Raw genomic sequence first — 22,020 nt, 5'->3', positions numbered from 1 at the left:
AGCAAGCTCTTGCTCACAACATCTACACAGCCATTGAGGGTGAGGAGGATGTACATGGTGACGTGCTGCCACTCTTTGGCGTACATAAATCTCGGGGGGCAGCTCCCTGTTCATCAGTATCAGCCCTCTCTTCATGCAGCTGATCTCATACACTATCAAGCCGGAGCCAGCCAGCGTCTTCAGCAAACCACTGTAGGATATTTTCCACAGCCTGGCCCATCTCCCCTTATTCCTGGGAGGTGATGTAGGATACAGGAAAGAGTCACTGAATATCACAGCTTTGGAGACCACTACTGCTTGATACAGTCCATATGAGAGTAGAAACAGCCCTGGGTACACATGACCGATAAAGGTTCCCATTGAACTAGAAATCCCTCTAAAGAAGGTGAGAAGAGTAAAGGCATGTCCACACCTTCTGGGGCCACTTCAAGATCTGGACTTTGGAAAGAATTGCCTTCCACCAACTTTTATCATTTCGTCCCACCCACTGCTCCCCCACAGAGAAGAAATGCTTCTTGAAACAAGCCTACGACTTTGGTGGTGTAAAGCCTCATTGTTCCATTCCACTCTGGGACGTTGGGAACTAACTGGCTTCTGCCAAAGAAGAAAGCTGGTGAATGTGCCTTTAGGGGCTCCCCTGTAGGGCCCTTGGGGTGCTTCTGGTCATACTTGTCCCTTTCTCCTATGGCTTCCTTCCCCTGGTACTGCCCAGCACTCAGAGAAGGACACAGAAGCATGGGATGGGGTTAGGGGTTGCCGTGGTCTCCAGAGGAAGCCTGGGCACTCACAAATCCTCCGGTTTCCTTTCTGGACACATATATTTAAAAACATTTGGATATATGAGCATGTTTCGTACCTATCTGGCTTTTCTTCTTTTATAGACACGTTCTGAGGATCACCAAGAAAGGTCCCTTCCTCTCCCCTTATCTTTTCACCTCCCCACCTTTGTCTCCCCACTTCAGCATTTCTACTGGCCAGTAAATGGATCTGAAAAGCTAACTTTTGATACTGATTTTAGGAACAGTGGGTATTTTGTACTGTGTCGACCTAACGAAGCTTGAGCCATGTTTCCTAGAGTTACCGCCCCTCTATGATTCCAGATTGAGTTGGCTGCAAGAGAAGTTTACAAGAGAGCCTAAAGATGGAAATGAAGCAACCTAAGACACTCTGAAGGTGTAGGGTACCAGGCGCCACTGCAGTTCACGCATTCAGTTACTGATCTGCTGGCTCAAATCCTTGGCATGGACAGCCAGGCCTGCAGCTCCCTCAGCTTCTCTTTGTGCGAAGGGCACCAGCTGCTTCTGCAGGCTACCTGCCACTGAAGTATGAGGTGATGAGAGGAAGACAGAGGCTTCAGGCTATCTTCATAAGCTGCAGTTTGTCCTTGCTCTTCCCCAGCTTCGGGTAATATAATTCTTCCTGACTGCTGCCAATTTGAGCTGAAATGGCCTCCAACCCATCACACAGAGAGGCAAGAGCCTTCCATAGACTTCCTCACTACAAATGTGTAAGGTCTAATATCCATAAGAAATCCATATTCCCATGATCTATCCCTAACTGATGCAAGGGATTAAGGTGTAATCCCTAAAATGTAGATACCGTTGAGAGGAGTGACTCCAGTGAGCTAGTGTTGGCCATTTGGATTTTAATGTGAATTAGCCCATCAGCTTCATTTATCTATGACTCCGCTAGTGTCTAATGCACCTCAGAAGACAGAGTCCTAGGTATTGGGTAACAGCCAGCTGAGTATAAGGCAGAGAGGATGGTGAAGAACAAAGTACGGATAATGTGAAGCTCATAGTGGCTCTGGGTTTACTGTGGAAGGTACATGGAATAGGAATTTCTCTGGGGGTGATAATAATGCTGAGGGGAGAAGTTCACTGCTCAACGTGAATGGTACTGACATCACAGTCTTCTGTGTAAGCGGCTGTCCTTACAGTACAAGTGATGCTGTGGAGCAGAGAGGCAGCACCTGTAGGCTGACAGCGCCCCTAGTGGAGAGGAGGAGAACTTACACACAGGTCACAGCACTGCCTCTGAGACCTCACTCCTACCCAACTACCTATACTTCCGCAAGTCCACTTAATTCCAGAAAAAGTTAAATCTCTTTCTGCCCTTGAGGATGACAGTAATTCAGATTTCTTCTTGCTATTTAGAGGTTTGGTGGGGCTAGGGATTTGAGTGTGAAGGAAAATTAGAAAAGCAAAACTTAATTCAGCTTTCTGGGGGAATTTTCTAACTTTAAATTTTAAAGTTAAGTCTTTTTATTCAATTAATATACAGTCATTATAGAAAAGTCAGATAAAATGCATCAGCAAAAAGAAGAACGTTACAAATCATCTAATTTCATAATCTGGAGGTGACCATTGTTACCACTGAGGTGTAGAAACACAGTTCTAAGAACTCAGCACGAAGAATGGAAAATGCATCGACTGGAAGTCAGAAATCTGCCTTCTCACTCCAGTTCCCCTTGATTTGCTGCATGTCATACCTCTCATCTAAAAAAAACTGAGTGTTGAACTTAACTTTCTATTAAAGTGAAAGTAAAAGGGCATGAATATGGTTGCACAGAAGTGAACATGTTTATCTTCTGTCTCCTCTTCCCTTTTGGTGAATTATCAAAACACTGCTCAGTGCTCAGAGGTAGGAGATTCAAAGGGAAAATCTGAGTGACGCTTCTGAAGTAGTCAGGAGGAGAGAACCCGAGGGATTCTCTTAGGTTCTTGGATTTGCTCTGGGACAGGCACAGGGTCCATCGCTCCTCTGTGTATCAGCAGGACCGGGACAGGAAGCATGTGGTTACAGGCCTCAAGAGGAGCCACATTTGGTTGCTTTTAATGTTGCTTCTAGTACTTCGAGGCTGTGGTCCTAGTAAGCTGGGGGCAGCAGAGCTTTCTCCAGGTCCTATCCTCCTCTCCCCAGTTGTTCCTGCAGCTGTGAGTCAGTGGTCAGAAGAGGAGAGAGAACAGCAGCACTGAGCCCACAGCAATGTGAGGTTGAAAGTGGCATGTATGAGGACAAGGGGCCCCACTTAAGGTCCTGTCCAGGTTACTCAGGCCCCCACCTTGGCCAGGCACCAGGGCTGCATGTTGTTCATTAAAACGTGAACATCCTGACCAAGACTTTGAAGATAGGAATCGCCCATCCCAAACCACACACTCACTGCCCACAAGTAGCCAAGAAGGAAGTGAAAGGTGGTGAATGACTAGCAGAGCTGGCAGATAGCTCCAGAGTGTGTGGACACCAGGTACCTGGAAAGAGTTTCCTAAGACAAACTCAGCTTGACCACAGGAGCCCATGGACGTCCTTCATGGCCTGGCTGCTCCACGGCGAGACTCCCCCTCAGACCTGTTCCCCCCCACACCATGTTCTTGAGGGGCCCCAGGCACAGCCACTGCCACTTGTCTGGCATGAAATGCCAGGATGAGCCATAATGCCTTCAGGAATTCAGTACATATGAATTTACTAACTGCTGTGGATTCTACTGAGTACAGCAGGCATATAAAAACTTCTTTATATGATGTAGTTCTTATCCTCAAAGGGCTTACAATTTGAAGGCACACATCTCTACACACACACACATAAACACACACAATATTAGAGAACTATTTAGACTCTCTTGGTTCCATAAAAATCAAATATCACATACGTAATTTTAAATTTTCTAAAGCATTTGATAAAATTCAGCATCCATTCATGATAAAAAACTCTTATCAAAGTGGGTATAGAGAGAACATATCGCAACCTAATAAAATCTTATTTATGACAAACCCACAGCCAACATAATACTCAATGGTGAAAAGCTGAAAGCCTTCCTGCTAAAATCTGGAACAAGATAAAGATGCCCACTCTCACCATTTCTATTCAACATAGTATTGGTAGTCCTAGTCACAGTAATCAGACAAGAAAAAGAAATAAAAGGTATCCAAATTGGAAGAGAAAAAGTAAAATTGTCACTATATGCAAATGACATGATAGTATATATAGAAAACCCTAAAGACTCCACATAAAAACTACTAGAACTAATAAATGAATTCAGCAAGATAACAGGCTACAAGATTAACATGCAGAAATCTGTTGCATTTCTTTACACTAATAATGATATATCAGAAAGAGAAAGTAAAAAAAAAAAATCCCTTTTAAAATTGCATCAAAAAAAAAAAAACTTAGGAATAAACCTGACCAAGGAGGTGAAAGACCTATGGGCCGAGAACTATAAAACAATGGTAAAGGAAACTGAAGATGACACAAATAAATGGAAAGATATCCTATGCTCTTGGACTGGAAGATTTCATATTGTTAAAATGGCCATACTACCCAAAGCAATCTACAGGTTTAATGTGATCCTTATCAAATTACCATGACATTTTTCACAGAATTAGAACGAGTAATCCTAAAATTTATATGGAAGCATAAAAGATCCAGAATTGCCAAGGAAATCCTAAGGAAAAAGAACAAAGCTGGATACATAACCCTCCCAGACTTCAGACAAAACTGCAGAGCTACAGCAATCAAAACACTGTGGTATTGGCACAGAAAACAGACATATGGATCAATGGATGAGACAGAGAGCCCAACACACCTATGATCAATTAATCTTCAACAAACGAGGCAAGAATATGCAGTGGAGAAAAGACAGTCTCTTCAGCAAGTGGGGAAAAGCTAGACAGCCACATGTAAATCAATGAAGTTAGAACACTCCCTCACAACATACACAAAAATAAACTCAAAATGGCTTAAAGACTTAGATATAAGACATGATACTGTAAAACTCTTAGAAAAGAACATAGGCAAAACATTCTCTGACATAAATCATAGTAAAATTTTCTTAGGTCAGTCTCCCATGGCAATAGAAGTGAAAGCAAAAATAAACAAATGGGACCTAATCGAACTTATAAGCCTTTGCACAGCAAAGGAAACCATAAATGAAACAAAAAGACCACCTATGGACTGGGAGAAAATATTTGCAAATGTGTCGACCAACAAGGGCTTAGTTTCCAAAATATACAAACAGTTCATACAATTCAATAGCAAAAGAACAAACAACGCAATCAAAAAGTGGACATTTCACCAAAAGAAGACATACAGATGGCCAATAGGTATATGAAAAGGTGCTCAACATTGCTAATTATTAGAGAAATGCAAATTAAAACTACAGTGAGGTATCACCTCACACTGTCAGAATAGCCATCATTAAAAAGTCTACACATAAATGCTGGAGAGGGTGTAGAGAAAAGGGAACCCTCCTACGCTGTTGGTGAGAATGTAAATTGGTACACCTACTATGAAAAACAGTATGGAGGTTCCTTAAAAAGCTAAAAGTAGAGCTGCCATATGATCCAGCAACCCCACTCCTGGGCGTATAGAAAACTATAATTTCAAAAGATACATGCACCCCAACGTTCATTGCAGCACTATTTACAATAGCCAAGACATTGAAGCAACTTAAATGTCCATTTACAGATGAATGGATGAAGAAGATGTAGGGTGTGTGTGTGTGTGTGTGTGTGTGTGTGTGTATACACATACACAATGGAATATTACTCAGCCACAAAAAAGAATGAAATAATACCATTTGCAGCAACATGGATGAACCTAGAGATTATCATGTGAAATGAAATAAATCAGAAAGAGAACAACAAATACCATATGGTATCACTTATATGTGGAATCCAAAATATGATAAAAATGCACTTACTTACAAAGCAGAAACAGACTCAGAGGCATGGAAAACAAAGTTATGCTTACCAAAGGGGAAAGGAGGTGGAGGAGGGATAAATTAGGAGTTTGGGTTTAGCAGATACAAACTGTATAAAATAGATAAACAACAAACTCCTACTGTATAGCTCAGGGAACTGTATTCAATATCCTGTAATAAACTGTAATGGAAAAGAATATGAAAAAGAACATATATAATATATATATAACTGAAACAGAAACTAACACAACATTATAAATCAACTGTACTTCGATAAAGAATTAAAAAGCAAAAACATTTTCTAACAGCAACATTAAAAACATAAAAAGATGAACTTAATTTTAATGAGATATTTAACTCAATATGCCCACATATCATTTCAGCATGTAATTAATATAAAAGTTATAAATGAAGTATTTTAGATTCCATTTTTCATACTAAGTCTACAAACTACAATGTTTTGTTTTTTTTTTTGGCCGTGCCTCAGGACTTGTGGTGTCTTAGTTCCCCAACCAGAGATTGAACCTGGGCCCACCGCAGTGAAAGCATCGAGTCTTAACCACTGTACCGCCAGGGAAGTCCCACCAGCATTGTGTTTAACATGTACAGTACATCTCATTTCAGAAGAGCCATATTGCATGCTCAGTAGCTACATGTGGTTAGTGGCTGCTATATTGATATACACAGATTTAGACAGTATAGAATGACATGTTGAGTGAATTTTAGTTTTAGTGAAAGGAACAGTTCATGGTGGAGGTAGAGGTTTCTTCAGAAATGGCATCTAGACAGCTATACTATAAACTTAATGGTTGTAGGATTTTAGTATGGTGCTTTCCAAAAGCATCTTTTAATTTACATCCTTTCTGTTTGGGAGGGGCACCATTATCATCATCATCATCAAAAAATGATTACAACTCACCTTGCTGCTAGGCAGAAATACACCACAGGAAGGGAGAAAGCCAGAGGTAGGTGCTTGAGCAGAACTACACAGGGAGTGGGTCCATGGAATCAAAACAAGGTCAGAGCCCATTTGTTTATGTGCCAAACTTTCATCTTATTTCAAGTAGGGGTTACTAAGCCTTGGGGTTTGTCACTAACTTACCAAAACAAAGCTCATGAGAGATGGAAAACAACATTCTCATTTCTTAGTTTGAAAGGACATATTTGCTTTATTTCTCCTGGCACACCAGCTCATAATTTTCCTCTGAAATTTCCTATAATGGGAGTTTTATACCTCATTGCATAACCATGACTTAGGTTTCAGTTCATATAATAGATTTCAGTTACTTTTGGTGATCACATTTCAACAGCTGCAAATTTCTTTTTCTTCTGGAAACTTTTGGTAAGGTGGAAGCACATACTCACCTTACCTCTTTTATACCTTTTTCTTCCCTTATGACTATGGTATTAACTCACACCCGTGGCTGAGGAGAGAACTCAAGGACCCAGAGTCTGTTTCTCCATAGATCAATCCTCTTCCAAACCAGAATCTGCATCCCCAAATCAGGAGTTAACCTTTGTGCCCTCTTGTGCAGGATTCTTAACTGCAATTTGGGCACCCCACTGTAAATTTCAAAATTCCCTGTGGGAGATACATCTATCTCCCCACTGAATATTCTTGCTCCCCTCCCACAATGTAGGGTGTTGTTGGAAAGTTGCCACCTAGCCAGGGACCATGTTACCTGCGTGTTCAGTGACTGAGTCTGGGCCAGTGGAATGTGTGTGGAAGTGATGTACACCACTTCAAGACGTGGCCCATAGAAACCTCTCTCCTATTCTTCACCCTTTCTTTCTCCATATCTGCTGGCTGGATATAGAAGATTGTGAAGCACTAGAGGACAAAATCACAAGATGGGAAGAGTCTGGCTTCTGAAAGACCAGGGGAAAGGCTGCCTACTAACTCGAAGTGCTGGCATTTAATTTTATGAATGTGGGAGGAATAACCTTCTGTTGTGTTAAGCCAATATGATTTAAGGGTTTATCTGTTTTAAATCAGTTAATGAATCTACATTGTCTACCAGGCCTCTAACAGGCCCACTGAGAGCTCATGTAAATGCAACTCTTGGCCATCACCTTTGATGTAAACTACCTGAAGGGTTAAGTTGATTACTCCCACCCAACTCCCTCCTCTGCCTTCAGTATCCCAAAGTCTAGAATTCTCACATACCCTGTCCAAGCCATTGCTTCTGGGGCCCAGGAAAGTGAATTCACAAAGGCGCCTTATGATTTTGGATACGGAGCACAATATCTTGGTGGTCCTGAAGCTTCTCATTCTCATTAGGACCTCTGCTTCATTTTGGATGCAATCTTCCAATAACAAGGCCACACATCTTAATGAGATACAGTGTTTCTCATCACTGACCAGTGCTTCACCCCAAACTAATACCACCTGTAATTGGTTTCCTATTGCTATGCCACAAATTAACATAAAATTAGGAGCTTAACACGAATTTATTTTTTTGTTTGTTTTTTGTTTTGTTTTGTTTTTTTTTGCAGTACACGGGCCTCTCACTGTTGTGGCCTCTCCCGCTGTGGAGCACAGGCTCCGGACATGCAGGCCCAGCGGCCGTGGCTCGTGGGCCCAGCCACTCCATGGCATGTGGGATCTTCGCGGACTGGGGCACGAACCCATGTACCCTGCATCGGCAGGCGGACTCTCAACCACTGCGCCACCAGGGAAGCCCAACACAAATTTATTATCTCACAGTTTCCATGGGTCAGGAATCCAATATGGGTTAGTTGAGTCCTCTGCTCAAACTCTCACCAAGCTAATATCAAGGTGTTGTCTGGCTCAGGATCCTCTTGCAAGCTCACTGGCTGTTTCCAAAATTCAGCTCCTTGCTGTTCTAGGACTGAAGCTCCCATTTCTTGCTGGCTGTTAGTGGTTGCCCACAGTTCCTTGCCATGTGGCCCTCAGTGGATGTTCACAGCATGGCTGTTTGCTTTCTTCCAGGCCAACTGGAGTACATCTCCTAGATGATTCACCTGACTAGGTCAGACCCATTCGGGACAATCTTCTTTTTCACTAATCTATAACTCAACTGATTAGTAACTAATCATGGGAGTGATATTCCATTATATTCTCTGGTCCCACTCACACTCAAGGGGAGGGTACAGAGCATGTATACCAGGGGCAGGAATCTTGGGGGCCATCTAGAATTCTGCTTACCAGACCATCCAATCCTCCTTTTTGTTCATTACTGTAAGTTGCAATACAATTGTGCACATTTTTGTATCTTTCTCATTAATATATTGCTAATACCTTCACAGTACCTGGAAAATAGTAGCTATTTTAGGATTTTTTTAATGAATTAATTAATCCTTTGGTCATCTTGATTGAATTTGGAAGACCTCCTTAATGTATTACCTGCAAATTTACAAATTAATCTCCTTCGTTGTATGTGCACTTTTGTGAAATTCAGTTGTAAATTTTTTTCTCTTGTCATTGTTCCAAATATCTGGGAGTAAATTCTGTTTAAGGCTTATGGCCTCCTGTGCAAGTACTCCACTGGTGTTTCAGATAGGGTCCCAACAGAAAATTAATGGCAACCCAAGGAAGGTTTGATAAAGGTACTTCTTACATAGACATGGGTAGGGTGTAAGGACACCACAAGGAATAGTTGAGTAACTGTTAGAGCTATTACTACCTCTAGGCCCCAAGGGACATGGGATGAGCGAAGTTCCTGGGTATGTGCAAGTACAGTGTTGTGGGTTGCATGATGGCCCCAAGAAGATACTTCCAAGTCCTAATCCCAGGACCTGTGAACATGACCTTATTTGGCAAAGGGGTCTTTGTAGATATAATTAAGGATCTTGAGGTGAGATCATCCTGGATTTAGGGTGAGCTCTAAACCAATGACAGATGAGCTTATAAGAGAAAGGCAGAGGGATTTTTGAGACACAGAGGCACACAGAGGAGCAATGTGAAGGTGGAGGCAGAGCTTGGAGTGACGCATCTATAAGCCAAGGAATACTGAGGATTTCCAGCAGCCATCAGAAGCTAGGAGAGAAGCATGGCACAGAGCCTCCTAGAGCCTCCGGAAGGAACCAGTACTGCTTACACCTTGATGTTGGACTTCGGCATCCATAACTGTGAGAGCATAAATTCCTGTTGTTTTAAGCCATCACGTTTGTGGTCATTTGTTGTGGCAGCCTGGGAAACTAATACTGATGATGTTGTGGTGGCAGGGTACAGCCAGCCTGAGTTGACCCCAGAGATAGTAGCTAAGAGAATACTACCCTAATCTCACTATTCTTTCCATCCTCCTGCTGGGGCTAGTCATTGGCCAAGTGCTGCCCGAAGCCAGAGGATAAGGGGGCTCAATGATGTGTTACAGACCAGCGCAGTCTCCTGGGAGAGGGAGAAGGGTGGAGGTGAAAGATGGATTTGGAGGGGCAAATTGAAAATATACGGCACATCTCTTTTTAGGTTATGGTAGGGTAACCATAGATCCTGATTTGCCTGGAGTAGTTTGGTGTTTACCTGTTGTTTCAGTGGAAGAGTTAATTTTGCATCTTTTCTCTCTTGTGTCCAAGTTTAAATAATAAATTATAGAGTCACATTAATTATAGGTTAAAATCCAATTGGATCATTATTCAAATGGAGATAAAATATGCTGTCGGGTATGTTAAGTAAAGCAAGTCACACCCATCAAGATGTCCTCTCTCTTGATTGCTCTATGGTCCTAGCCATTCTTGACAGGTATAAGGAGAAAATTTAAGGCTTTCTGAAGTTAACAAGAACACAACTGTCTCCAAAACCTGGATCATATGCCCCATATTTTCTGCATTTAACTTTTTTCACTTCATCTTGGAGATCTTTTAAGATACAGATCTCCCCTATTCCTAGTTCATAGTACCCCTTAATTTGTTTACCCATTCCCCTACTGGTGAACATTTATTATTTAAAGTTATCTATGCGGACTTCCCTGGTGGCACAGTAGTTAAGAATCCGCCTGCCAATGCAGGGGACACAGGTTCTATCCCTGGTCTGGGAAGATCCCACATGCCACGGAACAACTAAGCCCATGATCCACAACTACTGAGCCTGCACTCTAGAGCCCACGAGCCACAACTACTGAGCCTGCGTGCCACAACTACTGAATCCCGCATGCCTAGAGGCTGTGCTGTGCAACAAGAGAAGCCACCGCAATGAGAAGCCCACGCACTGCAACAAAGAGTAGCCCCTGCTTGCTGCAACTAGAGAAAGCCAGCGCAGCAATGCAGACCCAATGCAGCCAAAAGTAAATAAATAAAAACAAATTAATTTATAAAAAATAAATAAAGCTACCTAGGGACACAGTGCTTCAGTGACTATTCTTGTACATGTTTTTTTGTGTAGATATGTGAGTATTTCTAGAATAGACACTGTGAAAGAGTTCTTAGCTACAGACAAGAATCCATTCTGGCTAGTTTAAGGGAAAGAAATTTATTAAAATAGATGTTAGTTCACAGAATCATTAGGAAGGCTGGAGAAAGGCTCCAGGTTAAGTTTGAAGGACCAATGCCCAGGACTTCACTGTCAGATGGGCTTAGGTTTTTGCTTCTGGCACTGACCTCAGAACTACAGGGCAAACCAGCTTGGTGATGAACAGAGGCTGCCATCTTTGCCACTACTATTGTTACAGAATAGAGACCCCATGCAGGTTCAGTTTTCTTACATTGCTCAATTCTCAGTTGAAATCTTAAGTGGGTGTGTCTAACTAGTCACATGCCTGTACCCTAGCTGGCTACAAGGGAGGTCAGGGGTTAAAAACAGAAATCTATCAGGAAGGCAGGCCTGACAATGTGGAAACTGATGAAAGTGTTGGGAGGCTATTTCAAAGATGTTGTTAGGCTCACATGACAAATTTCCACTGCAGGTAGCAGGAAGTGGAATTGTTTGCTTGAAGGATATATGCACTTTAAATTCTGGCACACCAAAAGTCTACCAAGCTGACTTCAAGGAAATGTAGACCAATTCATATTTCCACCTACAGTGTATGATAATTCCTTTTTCCCTAATCTTCTCTGGCAGTGGATAATATTGTTTCTTCAAAACTTGTAACAATTTTTGGCAACCTGATGGTGAAAAAAAGATCCTACTTTATTTAAATCTGTTTTTCTCAAAATTGTTTAGGTTAACATTTTTAAAAATAATTTTTTTGATGACTAATAAGAACCTGCTGTATAAAAAATTAAATAAAATAAAATTCAAAAAAATTTTTTATTTGTGTTTTGAACAGCTCTATTTCAGTCTGCCTATTTATTTATTTATTTATTTATTTCTGGCTGTGTTGGGTCTTCGTTGCTGCGCACGGGCTTTCTCTAGCTGCAGTGAGCAGGGGCTACTCTTCGTTGCGGTGCACAAGCTTCCCATTGTGGTGGCTTCTCTTCTTGCGGAGCATGGCCTCTAGGCATGCGGGCTTCAGTAGTTGTGTCACTAGGGCTCAGTGGTTGTGGCTCGTGGGCTCTAGAGCTCAGGCTCAGTAGTTGTGGTGCACGGGCTTAGTTGCTTCCTGGCATGTGGGATCTTCCCAGACCAAGGATCAAACCCATGTCACCTGCATTGGCAGGTGGATTCTTAACCAATGTGCCACCAGGGAAGTCCTTAGGTTAACATATTTTTATCTTTATTAATCATTTGCTCTTCTTCTGAGTCATAGTTACTTATATATCCTACTATTTTTTTGTATTAAGTTGTGTTTTTGTTCGCCTATTAATGTTTTGTCTATATATTCTGGGTATTGATTTTGAGTGTATGTTACATATATTGTGCTATACAGTAGGAGTTTGTTGTTTATTTATTTTATATATAGTATTGAATAGTTTGTATCTGCTAAACCCAAACTCCTAATTTATCCCTCCTCCACCTCCTTTCCCCTTTGGTAAACATAACTTTGTTTTCCATGTCTCTGAGTCTGTTTCTGCTTTGTAAATAAGTTCATTTTTATCACATTTTAGATTCCACATATAAGTGATATTGTATGGTATTTGTCTTTCTCTTTCTGACTTAACTTCATGTAACATGATACTCTCTAGGTTCATCCATGTTGCTGCAAATGGCATTATTTCATTCTTTTTTGGCTGAGTAATATTCCATTGTATATATATACCACATCTTCTATATCCATTCATCTGTCAGTGGATGTTCAAGTTTCTTCCATGTCTTGACTGTTGTAAATAGTGCTACTATGAACGTTGGGGTGCTTGTATCTTTCCAAATTATAGTTTTCTCCAGATATATGCCCAGGGGTGGGGTTGCTAGATCATATGGCAACTCTATTTTTAGCTTTTTTTTTTTTATGTTTAGACTATAATCTTTATTTTTTTTAACATCTTTATTGGGGTATAATTGCTTTACAATGGTGTGTTAGTTTCTGCTTTATAACAAAGTGAATCAGTTATACATATACATATGTTCCCATATCTCTTCCCTTTTGCGTCTCCCTCCCTCCCACCCTCCCTATCCCACCCCTCCAGGCAGTTACAAAGCACCGAGCTGATCTCCCTGTGCTATGCGGCTGCTTCCCACTAGCTAGCTATTTTACGTTTGGTAGTGTATATATGTCCATGCCTCTCTCTCGCTTTGTCATTTTTTTTTTCTTAAATTCCATATATATGTGTTAGCATACGGTATTTGTCCTTCTCTTTCTGACTTACTTCACTCTGTATGACAGACTCTAGATCTATCCACCTCATTACAAATAGCTCAATTTCGTTTCTTTTTATGGCTGAGTAATATTCCATTGTATATATGTGCCACATCTTCTTTATCCATTCATCCGACGACGGGCACTTAGGTTGTTTCCATCTCCGGGCTATTGTAAATAGAGCTGCAATGAACATTTTGGTACATGACTCTTTCTGAATTCTGGTTTCCTCAGGGTATATACCTAGTAGTGGGATTGCTGGGTCATATGGTAGTTCTATTTGTAGTTTTTTAAGGAACCTCCATACTGTTCTCCATAGTGGCTGTACCAATTCACATTCCTACCAGCAGTGCAAGAGTGTTCGCTTTCCTCCACACCCTCTCCAGCATTTATTGTTTCTAGATTTTTTGATGATGGCCATCCTGACTGGTGTGAGATGATATCTCATTGTAGTTTTGATTTGCATTTCTCTAATGATTAATGATGTTGAGCATTCTTTCATGTGTTTGTTGGCAATCTGTATATCTTTGGAGAAATAAAGACCCCGAATAGCCGAATCAATCTTGAGAACAAAAAACGGAGCTGGAGGAATCAGGCTCCCTGACTTCAGACTATACTACAAAGCTTCAGTAATCAAGACAGTATGGTACTGGCACAAAAACAGAAAGATAGATCAATGGAACAGGATAGAAAGCCCAGAGATAAACCCATGCATATATGGTCACCTTATCTTTGATAAAGGAGGCAGGAATGTACAGTGGAGAAAGGACAGCCTCTTCAATAAGTGGTGCTGGGAAAACTGGACAGGTACATGTAAAAGTATGAGATTAGATCACTCTCTAACACCATACACAAAAATAAGCTCAAAATGGATTAAAGACCTAAATATAAGGCCAAACTATCAAACGCTTAGAGGAAAACATAGGCAGAACACTCTATGACATAAATCACAGCAAGATCCTTTTTGACCCACCTCCGAGAGAAATGGAAATAAAAACAAAAATAAACAAATGGGACCTAATGAAACTTCAAAGCTTTTGCACAGCAAAGGAAACCATAAACAAGACCAAAAGACAACCCTCAGAATGAGAGAAAATATTTGCAAATGAAGCAACTGGCAAAGGATTAATCTCCAAAATTTATAAGCAGCTCATGCAGCTCAATAACAAAAAAACAAACAACCCAATCCAAAAATGGGCAGAAGACCTAAATAAAATTTGAACTATTTTTCCTTTTCTTCTTTTTTTAAATTTATTTATTTATTTATTTATTTATTTATTTATTTATTTATTTATTGCTGCTTTGGGTCTTCATTGCTGGGTGCGGGCTTTCCCTAGTTGCGGCAAGCGGGGGCTACTCTTCATTGTGGTGCACAGGCTTCTCATTGCAGTGGCCTCTCTTGTTGTGGAGCATGGGATCTAAGGCACGCGGGCTTCAGTAGTTGTTGCACTCAGGCTCAGTAGTTGTTGCCCGTGGGCTCTAGAGCTCAGGCTCAGTAGTTGTGGCACACAGGCTTAGTTGCTCCACGGTATGTGGGATCTTCCTTGACCAGGGATCAAACCCGTGTCCCCTGCATTGGCAGGCGGATTCTTAACCACTGTGCCACCAGGGAAGTCCCTATATTTTATTTTTCTGTAATTCTTTTTTGTTAGAATGTATTAGTGTTTCCTTCAGAACTGTGTTTGTCCATCACTTGGTAAACCTTCTTGGCCTCTCCTCAGAACAGTGTGTAAAGAGCTAGATAGTAAATATTTTAGTCTGCGTGGGCCACAGACCAAACGATCTCTGTTGCAATGATTCAACTGTGTAGTTAGAGCACATGACAACATGTAAACAAACGGTCATAACTGTGTTGCAATAAAACTTTATTTATGGACACTGAAATTTGAATTTCATATAATACCCATGTGGCATGATGAATTCTTCTTTTGATATTTTTCTACCATTTAAAAAATGTAAAACCACTCTTAGCTCACTGATTATTCAAATACAGGAGGTAAGCTGCATTTGGCTCCCGGACTGAAGTTTGCTGACTCTGCCATAGACTGGGGAAATCTGGACACTGGCTCCAAACTTGTCAGGAAACAGCAGTGGGACCTTAGACCCTGCTCTATCATCTGTACAATGAGAGGGGAGGCTGAGGGAACCTCGAGAGCTTCGTCCTATTCTAAGGTTCTATGGTTCTGATTAAGGGTCGTAAGAGGTGAACATTTGTGTACTACCACTTGCCAGACACTATACACACAGTGTCTTTCTTTGAGGGAGCCATTATGCTCCCCATTGTACTGATGAGACAAGGATCAAAGGGGCCCGGCAGCCTTCTGCTTAAGATCAAATGATTTGAAAGTGGAGAAGCTAGAATTCAAATTCACTGCTGTCTGCTCTCCTCACTAAAACTCAATGTCCTTTGTATCTTTTACTTTCTTTCAAAAAGAAACTTTTTATTGTTGTAATATATATATAGCATGAATTTGCCATTTTAACCATTTTTAAGTGTACAATTCAGTGGCGTTAATTACATGCATCATTATGCAACAATCACCACCGTCTATTTCCAAAACCTTTTATCACCCCAAATGGAAACTCTGTACTAATTAAGAAACAACTCCCCATTTTCCTTCCCCCCAGCCTCTGGTAACTATGAATCTATTTTCCATTAGATTTTATTTAATTAAGGAAATTTTAGTTAAATTTCTTGTCATCCTACTTGGTCTCCGATCAGTGTCTATGAAACTGCATACCCCAGACATCTTCAGCACCATCTCTCAATCTTCCCCTCTTTGGTTAGAAGCAAGAGCAGACTTTAAGGCTGATGCTCTGTCTTCCAGGTTCACACCCTTTTCTCTCTACTTATTTACCTTTTACCGTATATTATTCTCAACATAAGTATAAACTTATTGAATTCACAAATATAATAACAAAATATGATTTTGTCCCAATTCTCTAGAATTAGGACAAATTCTAGAGTAATTTCCTCTATTCCACGTAGACTCTGTTTCCACATCGGTGAGTCAAAAGTCAGGATATAGACATATTAGCTGGCATGCTATCAGCATTCAACAAAAACTGATTGTATAATTGGAGGATGGTTGAACAGGTGGATGAAAATCAGAGTTCTCGCTGAGACAGGTGTCTCAGACCAGAAAAGATTGTGGAAAAGCCCAAAGAAGGGTTATCTCCAACTAGGACTGATTGATTCAACAAATGTCTGTTGACATTTGACTGTCTATCAGCCCTACTGAGAACTAAACACTGCACTGCCAGTAGTTTTCTAGATGCTGTGGAGACAGCAGTTACGAATCAGATGAAAACTTCTGCCCTCATAGGGAGAAGGAAAATAAGCAAATTAAGTTAAATATATATGTATTTATATATACATATATATATATAACACAATATATATAACATACATAACATATATATAGTGTATTCATTTGAAATATAGTACAAGTATATTATATGTGTATATGATAGATGTACATTGTATACACAAATGCATACATGTGCATTGTAAGGATTATACATGTATTATACATGAATGCACACAAAGTGTATGTATGTATGTATGTATGTATGGAAGGATGGATGCATTGATCCAGATTGTGATAAGTGCTAAGGAGAAAAGTAAAATGGAGATAAGGTTGGTGTTTTATATCAAATGGGCAGGGAAGGCCTCATGAGATGACTTGAGTAAAGACCTGAGGGAGTGGGGGACTCAGCCGTGCAGGAGTCTGCACGTTACATACAGCAGGAGCAGCACAACCGAGCTAGGGGTGTGTCTGGCTTAGCCACTGTGATGAGCACAGAGGCAGAGGAAGATGAAGCCAGAGAGGAGAGGCAGAGGACAGATAGTGTAGACCTTGTTGGTTTTAGCAAGGGCTTTGGCTTTTACTGGAGACAGCCATCTCTTTTCAAGGTCCTCACTGACTTTCCTTTACTTACTTTCAGTTAAATTACACAGTTTATGTTCTGGCAGAATCACTGTGGCCACACTGGAAATGAACCTGCTGAGGGCCCAAAGCAGACCCAGAGGCATCAGGTAGGAGGCCACTATAGTGATCTAGGCGAGTTTGGACAGGGCTTGGATGAGAGTGGTTGTAACAGGTGAGGGGAAGAATACCAGACTCTGGATATATTTTTAAGGTTGAACCCACTGGATTCACTGGTAGACTAGATGTGAGTATGAGACGAAGAGGAGAGTCATAGATGATACCAAGATTTTTAATCTTAGAAACTGTGATAGTCCAGCATTATGGATAACACAAATACCTTCAATATCCTTGCTGAAGACCAAAGGCCTAGAGAGGGAGCTTTACTGTGTGGACTTGCTGATCCAGAAAGCACAGCCTACCTAAGCCTTTAGCCCCAAATGCCTCTACAAAGGATGGGGAAGGGAGGGGAGGGAGGACTTCTCTGGAGCTTCTGCTACTCGAGAACTGTGCAAACAGCTTTGGCTGTGGACCCACTGATCTCATCCCTACACTGCCCAGATGTGCAACCCTGGATAATTAAGGTGCTGGATTTAGAGCCAAGGACTCCTGAGTTCTAACCCTGATTCCTCCGCTAGTCTGCTGCATGCCTTTGGGCTAATCCACACACCCTCTCTAAGTCTCGTTTTCCTCAGTTGTATAGTAGTGTCAATAATACTACCCTGTCTGCTGCTTGGAGGCGCTAAGAAGCCCAAAGGAGGTAATGAGTGTGCTTATCAGGTAAATATGTTGTAATGCACCAAATAGCTCTTTGTTTATAGCCACTGCCCTCCAGGTCCACTCTCTACCCTTCTTCACCCTGCTTGCGCCCGGGGAAATTAACCTGTATGGACACACTAACACACTCCCTTGACCTCTCGTTGGATATATCCGGAGCTGGTAGGAGAAGGGAAACAAAAGGTGGAGAGTGAGCTTGGAATAGCTATTCCCCCTGAGCCTTCCAGACGTCCCTCTACTGACAATCACAGCTCCTGCCAAGTGTTCCACTCTGCACAGCTCTTTATCCCCTGGTTCTGGTAACTGCTCCCTCTCTTCCACTCTTCAGGCCTAAGAATGATGAAGGTGGCCCACCCTTACTGGCCCTGGGGTATTGCACGGGGTATCTACTGTGGTTTCCCTACCCTCCTTTGTAAGTAGTGCCTTTTTATTAAGCGCTCATCTGTTACCCAATTTGGCTCCACCATTTGTTTTCTGCCAAGATCTTGACTTACAATCATCAAACTATTACTTCCTGCGAGTCTCCAGGATAGTCCCATGCTTTTATCTACTGTTTGGGGATAAGAATAAACCCTCCCGGGCTTCCCTGGTGGCGCAGTGGTTGAGAGTCCGGCTGCCGATGCAGGGGACACGGGTTTGTGCCCCGGTCCGGGAGGATCCCACATGCCGCGGAGCGGCTGGGCCCGTCAGCCATGGCCGCTGAGCCTGAGCGTCCGGAGCCTGTGCTCCGCAACAGGAGAGGCCGCAGCAGTGAGAGGCCCGCGTACCGCAAAAATAATAATAATAATAATAATAATAATAATAATAAAGAATAAAGAATAAACCCTCACATTTGGCCATTTCCGTGATGGCTAGTCTAGGAAACGGAGACCCTGTATTTCAGTACATGAGATTTAGAACAGAGTTCTTAAAACTTCCCTCAGTAGAACAGTCCGAGGTTCACAGTTTTGGGTGACTCCGTATAAGGGGGAATTGAAGACCACTCCTCCGCCTCCATCCTACTTTGGAGTTTTGGCTGCTTCTTGGGAATTTATATAACTTGCTCCTAAGTGATCAACCAACTCTTCAATATGGAAAGTGTTGTGTGGGTAGTTATATCATTAAGTTAGCCAGGATAGATGGCCAGATAGGATTTTTGGTCAGTCTTGACCTAATCTTCCAGATACCAACCCATCTCTGTGAGGCATGGCCTACATTGCAGATCTCCTTCTGGGCTCTGGGAATCCAGAGGTGTTCACATCCCCAGATGGCAGCAGCTCCTTCAGGCCTTTGATGGTTTGGGATTTTAGTGGTAGGCGTAGACCAATCTGCTCATTCAGGTAGAGCTCATAGATCCGGTTGCCCAGCACGTGCCAAAAGATGGCTTTCCCAGTCTTCCTGTTACTCATGAGGACACTGAGGAAATCGTGCAGGTCCTGCCGGAGGTCCAGGAGTTGGACCTCCACTTTCAAATTTTGCTTCTTCAGGTGGTCCCGGAAGGGACTCCCTGAACAGGCATCAGCACACAAGGCCCAGCGGGTGTACCCCAAGGAGAGGTTTTGCTCCACGGCCTTCTTAATTGTCATGTGGGGGGAGTCATTGATGATGGGGGTGACAGTGCTCAGGTGGGTAAAGAATGATGTCTCAAAGAGGCCCTCCATGCGGAGGTGGCTCTTGGCTTTGTTCTTCACATTGGACTTCTTGGCACAGAGAACATCCTTTTCCTGGAAACTGATGATTCTCCCCTTTAAAGAGGTCTCTTTTGGGGAAGGCATTTGTATAACCAACTTGCCTTGAGGAAACAGCTCCTGGGGGAGCAAAGTGTTGGTATCTGGATTGGTATTCACTTCCAGAGACCAAGAGCCATGGTCTATCAACTGCCACATCTTCCTCTTGGCCTTCCTGCTCTAGTACCACTTCTTGGGTGGTGCCCCTTTTTGATGCTCATACCCAGAGGGAGCCCTCCTACGTGGGTATAACAGATACTGTACAGACGAGTCTCGTATTCCTGCATCAGAGCCTGGCACGATTCCTCCTTGGCCATGATCATCTTAGCGTGGGTGTAAAAGTTTGGGAGCCAATAGCTCTGGAGTTTGAACAGAGCCACTTTTTGCATGTGACTCAGGATTTCCCTCCTGGTGGTTGACTGGTTGGGATGCCAGACGGAAAGGTTCAGAAGGGCCTCTGGAAAGAAAGATAAAGGATGAATATGATGTGGAATGGTGAGGTTTTTGAATTTTTCCAAATGTTTTTGTGTCCTGGGGTGTAGACAGGTCAGATATATAGTGAACATGTTTTTAGGGTTTGTTCAACACACAGTGACCCCTTCCTCTGGTTACCTTCCTTCTTCCCCAGAGAAATAACCATTTTGTGGGATTCCTCAAGTTACTTTTCAGACCACTGAAAGTTATTGTAAAGGAAAGCAAGAGGTACGCAAAAACATGTTCAAGAACAGGAAACATGCACCTCTGAATGGGATTTCTCAAAGTTAGATCTGACTGAAGGAAAGAGTTTGGACTGGACAAATTGCAAAAATTCCCAACTAGCCCTGATTTTAATGTCATCAATTCTTAGTTATCTATATGAATAAAGAGGAGTGTGACTAAGCTCAAACAGCGAATCTTCTGGAACACATTTGTATTTGGGTTAGGAACACCTTCTCAGTTAATAAATAAATACATTTGAATGAATCTGATGTTCTAGAGAATGGGTTGGCAAACTTTTTTCTGTAAAGAGCCAGTAGTAAGTATTTTATGCTTTGTGAGCCGTATATAGTCTCTGTTGCACAGTCTTCATCTTCTTTAAGCCTTTAAAATACAAAAATATTCTTAGCTCATAGACCACATGTACTGCATTTGGCCTGTGGACTGTAGTTTGTTCTCAAGAATCCCAATTGAAAAATAAAACAAACCAACAACAAAAACAAAACAAAACACGCCATGCAGGCTTTGATGTGCAGGAGCTATTCAATCACACTGTCCCAATTCCCCTTCATTCTTGCCAGCCACTCTTCACTGACAAGTACTATCTCAGGAACAGGCATATACCAGCTTCAGGACAACTGGTCTCTCTCAAGCACTTCCCTGTTTTAGGGTTGGGGTTCCCACTGATATCCCTGATGGAGAGGGTAGCAGTCTGCAAGGCAAGAGACTGAGGACTATCAGACACTGGATTGAATTTTTCTTAATATCTACCAGGGATTTCACTTCGGATATGCTTTAAAATTCTCACTGATGTTCATGTTGCAGAGAGTCACTACCTGCGAGCTTTCCTGCAGATGGGTGGCCTTCAGAGGAGGGACAGCTAATAGTCTCTCACTTCCATGTCCATCTCATCTGTGCTCAGGATCTTCTCAGCAAGAATCCAGAAATCCACCAGCTCTTCACCTACAGGTCGGACAGGATAGGATAGGCACCGAGCTGCACCCCAATCTTGCCCCTCAGTGGCTGCATCTGCATGTGGCCTCTGATCCCCCCGACCCCCAACCACCAGCTTGCTCTAGTGCCTCCAACATCACCTTCAGCCACTCCTTTGGCTTAAGGCATCACCTCCAGAAACATCCTAATGCAGGAGCTGATGGGAGGCACGGAAAAAAGGGACTTAATTCTTAGGAGTCTTTCATGAGTTTTTTTTGGTTGTTAGAAAAACTGTCAGTTTGGAGAAAACCACGAGACTCTGAGAATAAATCACTAGACATTTAGGTTTTGTACAAAAAATAAAGATCAGGGGTAAAAGGACATTTCCTAGATCATGACCCAGAGCAGCCTGCAGAGGACACTGGAGCCAAAAGGTGCCAATGACTACACTCCCTGTTTCAGAGCTTTGCCAGGGCTGAAGTCTGTGTGACAAACTGTGAGACAGTCAGTCTAGTTCTTCCCTGCCTGATCCCTGGAGATCCAGAATTTCACCTTTAAACTAGGATTTGTTCCTCCATGAAATTTAATGATGCTGAACAGGAATGTCAGCCAGTACTAACTGCCAGCTTCCTAGACTCATCAGCTACTGG

At 42.1% G+C, this 22,020-nt stretch overlaps 1 protein-coding gene across 1 annotated transcript; it reads right to left on the bottom strand.

The window, feature by feature from the left end:
• Positions 1–1,877: 1,877 nt before the first annotated feature.
• Positions 1,878–21,400, bottom strand: LOC103077039 (regulator of G-protein signaling protein-like; the record flags this gene model as incomplete). Its single annotated transcript, XM_082931546.1, is given in 6 exon segments — positions 1,878–1,991; positions 19,230–19,262; positions 19,265–19,938; positions 19,941–20,198; positions 21,246–21,308; positions 21,311–21,400. Coding segments are annotated over 6 exon segments (1,232 nt in total), but the record flags the coding sequence as incomplete, so codon positions are not given.
• Positions 21,401–22,020: the final 620 nt, after the last annotated feature.

This window comes from Lipotes vexillifer, unplaced genomic scaffold, assembly GCF_000442215.2.
Source record: "Lipotes vexillifer unplaced genomic scaffold, Lipotes_vexillifer_v1.1 scaffold76, whole genome shotgun sequence".
Lineage (NCBI taxonomy): Eukaryota > Metazoa > Chordata > Mammalia > Artiodactyla > Lipotidae > Lipotes > Lipotes vexillifer.
Note: the sequence above shows the minus strand (reverse complement) of the source record. Positions and strands in the feature narration are given on the sequence as shown.